At 38.6% G+C, this 6,477-nt stretch overlaps 1 protein-coding gene across 4 annotated transcripts in view; it reads right to left on the bottom strand.

The window, feature by feature from the left end:
- Positions 1-665: 665 nt before the first annotated feature.
- Positions 666-6,477, bottom strand: part of Nek1 (NIMA related kinase 1) — a 182,039-nt gene continuing 176,227 nt past the window's right edge. For all 4 annotated transcript variants that reach the window (XM_008824939.3, XM_029559550.1, XM_029559551.1 and 1 more), the window contains one exon: positions 666-1,800. In XM_008824939.3, the coding sequence (XP_008823161.1) occupies positions 1,787-1,800 (14 nt within the window). In that variant the 3' untranslated portion in view covers positions 666-1,786. The remainder of the gene's footprint in view (positions 1,801-6,477) is intronic.

The raw sequence follows: 6,477 nt of genomic DNA, 5'->3' as shown, positions 1-6,477 counted from the left end.
AGCCCCTCAAAGTTTCTTGATACATATTTAGGCTCAAACTATTGTCTCCTTTGGCAAACACACCTTACCACACCCTGTAAATCCTGGCTGCTTTCACTTCTCTGGTTTCCAGTCACCCTGTGCTAGGCCTGTGAAGCTGAGGACCCATGAGATTACCTTGTTTGTTCCTCCTCTTTCGTAGCACTGGTCTTTGTTGTCTGTTGCCCACTGTTAGAAAACCACTGATTCAGGATTGTGTCTGTTTTAGTTGTTAGTGGTAAATCTGCTTTCTTTTATTTTGTCATGGACATAAGGGTAGTCAGAATTCATTTTTTTCTACATAGACTTTTGGTGAGTGTATACTATGGGCTGAATATGGTTTGAGTGTCTCAAAGGTCCACGTGCTAAAAGTTTGGTTCTCAGGATGGTGTTGCAGCACGTGGGACCTTTAGGAGATGATGACTATTAGGAGGGTCTTAGGTCACTGAGGGGTTTACAGGTTAAGGTGGTTTTCAAGAGAGGGCTGTTTGGAATTCTGAGCTTGGTCCGTCTAGTCCCTCTGGCTTCATGTTTCTGGATGCAATCTCTTCCTTGGCACTTACTCCTACCATTGCCATTCGCCACAGGATGACACAGGTCCTGAGAATAGCACTAATAAATAGAAGTCAGCTGATCGACTACTTCAGGTACATGAAAAAAAATTTAATAGTATAAAATAAACATATAAAATCAGCTATTTAGTTTTGGATGTTAGAAATAATATACATAATAAATTCAGTATAGTACTGATAGTGCTGCAAAGTAAGATTCCATCTTTCAAATGTTAGATTATGCCAATCAGGCTGATTTGTACTCAGAGGCTCAAATTTCTGCTTTTATTACTGAAAACATTTGGACTGTAGACATCTTTAATGAAACAGTGTCTAACTGAAGCTATGGGACCATCATCTTAATAACCCAGTTAAATCCTCACACTGGAAATAAAAGAGGCAAACCTTTCCCCATAATGGTTACCGACACTGAGGCACATGCAGGAGAGATGCTAAAAGTCAAAGGGCAACTTTATGCTCTATGCTAGGTTAATGTTTAAATTCACAGCCTAATTTTTAGTTATAGTATTTCTGGTCTATAAAGAGAAACAGAAGAAATTAAGCAACTTTTTAATATCAGGAAGTAGAACTTTGCTATTCCTTCATAATCACATCTTTCGAAATTTAAGATTGTTTCTACAGCCTGTTTCCACTGAGCTGGTTCAGGAGACACTGGTTGAAAAATGACTTGAGAATATAAATACACTTCAAGGCTAAAAATTCTTCTCCTAAAAGTAAAGATTTAAACAGAGCCCTTGACAAGGATTACTTAATGTAGAACTGCTGGCCAGGATGAAAAATCCTAGATAGAAAAAACAGTCAGGCTGAAATTTAAATGAAAACCAAGGAATGGCAGGCCTTTCATGACATGGGCAACTTTTTCCACAGAATGATGTCCACTAAAAGTAGTTCCTTAGCACATGGTAAAATTTCAACACCATCAATTCCAATTCTGAGTCGATGCTTTGCGGGGATGATTTAAAGAAATGTACATGCTACAGAAGTTAATTACAGAACTCAATAAACAAAATTAAGTAAATGAAATGCCAGAATCTAATTGAAAAATCACATTCCACAGTCTTTTCATGCTTAATAAGCATGCCCATCTTAAATCTGGTATTTCTTATAAATAAGCTCTGAATTTCCCACGAAGCTTGTTATTATGAGACAGGTTCAAATGTTTTCACACAGCTGAATATTAGAGAATGTCCTGAAGGTTATTCATCATTATCTGTGGAAAAAAGAAAAAGATTAATTCACTTCATTTCAAATCAAGCTGTAGCTACTTAGTTTAAAAATTCTTTTTCTAACTAAAGGAAAAGATCATTAATTTAGTTTTAAATGTAGTTCTTATTATAATCACAATACTCATTGCAAAATATTCAGACAGTATACAAAGAATGAAATTGGAAGCAAAAATTACCAGAGAAAGGCAACCAATATTACAATTAATTATATTCAAACCCTCCAAGATTGCCTTATTAAGCATAAATAACTTTAAAAATTTATAACAAAATGCAGTAAGACATGAGTTTTTCCACAGAAGACATATAATGATAGAAAAACGAACAGTTAAGTGCAAACAAGATAATAAACCAGGATCACCAAGTGTTCATGGTGGACTCTATATGGTGGGTATGTCAGGTGTCACTGCAAAGTTTTTCAACTTTTCTATATGGTGAAAATTTCAAAATATTGTAAAAGAATCACATATTCTAGGCTGAAGAGAAGGCTCAGTGGGTAAGAGCACTGGCTGTTCTTGCAGAGGACCCAGGTTCAATGCCCAGCACCCACATGGCAGCTAACAACCATCCATAACTCCAGTTCCAGGGCATCCAACACCATCTTCTGACCTCCATGGGCACTGTATGACATGAGTGCACTTAAACACATGCAGGCAATTCACGCATACACATAAAATAAAAATAAAAAAGGAAATATATTCAATATCAGTTTCAATGTCTGCAAATTATTCTGTCTTAGGAATACGGCATAATGAAATTAACCATTCTTTTAAAAAATATTTTATGTGTATGAGTGTACTGCTTGCATGTGTATAAGTGCACCCATACTGTGCAATGCCTGTGGAGGTCAGGAAATGGCATTGGATTCCCCTGGAACTGGAGTTATGGACAGTTGTTAGTTGCCATGTGGGTGCTGGGAATCGAACCTGGGTCCTCTGCAAGAGCAGCCAGTGCTCTTAAGTGCTGAGTTGTCTCTCCAGACTGAAATTTACCATTCTTATTTGCATAAAACCACAGGCAGATTTAATCTAAAAAAAAGATATTGAGTACATTAAGCAGATGGATTTACTTAATATTACAAAATAAGCACTATCTTTCACATCTCAGCAAAGGTGATCTTTCTTTAAAATCCAAGTGTCATGCCAAATCTTATACTTTTGAAAGCCTTTTGACAGCTCCCTATGCCTAGGGACTATATTAGTAAGTTAAAACATGCAATGGGGAGCAGGAGAATGGCTCAGCAGCTAAGAGCATTGACTGCCCTTACAGAGCACCTGGACTCGATCCTAGCACCCACATGATGGCTAACAACTGCCTGTAACTCCAGTTCCAGATGATCTGATGCCCTCTTCTGGCCTCTATGAAAATCCTATGTACAGGTGTGCTTATATATACAGGCAAAACACTCAGACATGCTATGGGGGTATATTAAGTTTTTTTTTGTTTGTTTGTTTTTTTAAAGTTGCTAGGGTTTTTGTAGTTTGTTTTTAAAGGTAGCCATTTGGCTTTAATTGCTTTTACATTTTTCTTCCTAAGCTAAAGATATTAGAGCTAGGCTCTATGATAACGAACTTTGAGGTTTCATATTCTTTCCACTGTGTACTACAAAAAAATTGACACTGCTTCTTGAGGGAAGTATTAGCCCAGCCTAATTTTTGGCTCTTTGTAGGGGAATGGCCTTCTGTAGATAGGTATCCTTTTGAAACCACTCATCTGTCTAAGGAATGTGTCAGTTTTACCTTGTGGCTCAGCTGATTCTAACAGTTCTCCATTGAAGGAGCAAAGCAAAATAAAAGCTCTTCAGACACTTGACAAGCAAAACTGAAGCCTGAGCACACTGCCCTGATTCCTGTGAAAAGCTCTATTGGAAGAGTTGTGGAGACTGGCCTGAAGGAGAAACCGTCAGAATGAGAACAGAACTGGTTAGAACTCTCCATGGATTTACTTAAATGAATCATTCTCTGGCCTCGTGTCATTAGCTTACACAATGGTATAATATAGAAAGGCCCCTATGAAATCCAAATATTGTAAAATTACAGGCTATTTCTCATTTTATTATAGCACTGTTTTATAAGATGGAGTCCAAGATTGCAATAAAACCAGGAAGTCCATAAATTCTAGATACTTAGAGATTTTCATCTGAAGGACTAAGTAATTTTCAATGATTTGGGAAAAATAGAACATTTGTTCTACAGTATTAATTCACAACTGAAAGACATTCTCAAAGACTAACATTTCAGTTTGTACTGGGCTATACAGACTTTTAGGTTCTGCTGTGCTGGGGAGGAAAATAAAACCTTTCTCTCTTAAAAGGATCTGTATGTTAACGAATTTGAAAGAGTACTATATGATAACTCCTTTTTAAAAAAGAATCATGGATTGGCCAGATGTGGTGGTATACACCTGCCATTCTAGCACGGAGGAGGAAAAAACAGGGGAGTCATGAGTTTGAAGTCATCCTGGGGCACATAGCAAGACCCTGTCTCAAGAAATAATAAGCCCACTAACAAATCATGAGCATTTTTTTTTTCATTTGTTTCAAAACCCAAAACAGCTGTTGTCTAAGCAATTAGTTATACTTTGTACTATGAATGTTTTGACTCATTAATCAGTTTCCTGTTTTATTGTAAAACACCACCAAAGTCTCAGAAAACAGAGACTTTTGAACATAAACTTTGCATTTTTAAAAAATATTTTATTTATTATTTTATTTTATGTGTATGAGTGTATTGCCTGCATGTGTGTGAGTGCACTCCTATTGTGCAATGCCGTGGAGGTCAGAAGAGGGCATCGGATTCCCCTGGAACTGGAGTTAAGGACGGTTTGTTACCACCATGTGGGTGCTCGGAATCGAACCCAGGTCTTCTGCAAGAGCAGTCAGTGCTCTTAAGTGCTGCGCCATCTCTCCAGCCCCAAACTTTGTGTTTTTACTTCATTACTTATTCTGTGCTCATTTATCGCATATGCTTTCTCAGATATTTTAAAAAATTATTTCCATCTTGTACTTAGACTATTCTTTGTACTTAGACATATTTTTATTTATTAATTTTTGTCTTTTTGAGACAGGATTTCCTTGTAGCCCCACCTGGCCTGGAACTCGCTATGTAGTCCAGGCTGGCCTTGAACTCACAGCCTGCCTCTGCCTTCCAAGTGCTGGAATTAAAGGGGTGTGCCCAGCATAGATATATTTTTAAATGTGATCTTATACTTTTTTTCTAGCAAGAAGGACTATAAATCTATTTTAAGAAAATTTATATTATTAAAATTAAGCATTGGCATTTTAAATTTCCCAGTATTAGCCTATGAGTTAAACCTTTAAAGTGATTGCATTAATTTTTTGTAAACATGTCAAAAATGAATTTGTATTCAAAATTTTACATATTTCTTCATGTGCATAAAGTTTAATTTTATATCTTTGATAGGAATTATTCTAATCTCTAGGGCTGTGGAGCTGTTCAGTTAGGAGACTTAAAAAAGTTTCATTCTGTCTTCTCTTGGCACCCCAGACCTTTGAACTACCCTCTCCGCCCAGACTCCCCACTGCTTCCTGAGCCTTTGCACCCAGACCAACCCAGTTCATCAGTCTACTCTCTGGGAGCCCTCAAAGCCTGTCCCCTCCCCCACTTTGCCTTTGCACACCTCAGACAAGCCTTCATCCCTGCCCAGCCCAACCCCCAACTTCCTGAGGCCAACAATCTTTCCTTGGTAAGTTTGACCCCACCCACTGTGCCCTGACTCCCACAACCTCATTCACCCTCCCAGCTCTTCCACCCTGTCTCTCCTCCTACCGTGGGCGCCGGCCCATTTCTTCTCTTGGCACCCCAGACCTCTGAACTATCCACTGGACCCAGACTCCTCACTGCTTCCTGATCCTTTGCACCAGACCAACCCAATTCCTCAGTCTAGTCCCCTGGAGCCCTCAAAGCTTGTTCCCTCCCCAATCTTGCCTTTGCATGCCTGAGACCAGCCTTCATTCCTGGCTGCATCACCCCTAACCTGGATTCCTGAGACCAGCCTCCTTCCCTGACTGCCTCAGAGTCCTGAATCCTACCTCTACCTATCAACCCTCCCAGATTGTAATGTGCCTGCTGACTAGAGGGATCCAGATCTTAGGAGAAAGCCTAAGAGCATCTGATCCCCATCTGACTTGGGCCTCTGTCAGAATTCCTGAGCAGCAGGACTAAAGCCATCTGACCCCTCTGATATAAAATCAAAAGAGAGAACCTGAAGCCTAGACCAACCAGCTTTTCACGTCCAACAAGAAAACCATAAAGGCACCCAAAGTTTACAAACAGAAGCAGATCTAAACTCAACAAAGGAAGGCTTGAGTCTCACACAGAAAACACAAAATAAATACACATGTCAAAGTCACAGAGAAAAAATATTAATATGAAGAATCCAAATAATATATTCCCACCAAGTACCAACAGTCCTGTAGAAGAGTACGAGAACCAGCTTTTAGACTAATAGATTCTTTGTATTGTTTTCTTTGTTTCTACTTCATTAATTTCTGCTCTGATTTTTGTTATTTCTTCTTGTCTGCAGAGTTTGGGTTTTGTTTGCTGTTGCTTTTCAAGTGTGTTGAGTTGCAGTGTTAAGTCATTTATTTGTGTTCTTTCTGATTTTTTAATGTAGCCACTTAGAGCTGTAAACTTCCCTCTAAG

This window comes from Nannospalax galili, unplaced genomic scaffold (genome assembly GCF_000622305.1).
Source record: "Nannospalax galili isolate Female #2095 unplaced genomic scaffold, S.galili_v1.0 scaffold109, whole genome shotgun sequence".
NCBI classification, from domain to species: Eukaryota; Metazoa; Chordata; class Mammalia; order Rodentia; family Spalacidae; genus Nannospalax; species Nannospalax galili.
This window is presented reverse-complemented; position numbering and strand designations above follow the sequence as displayed.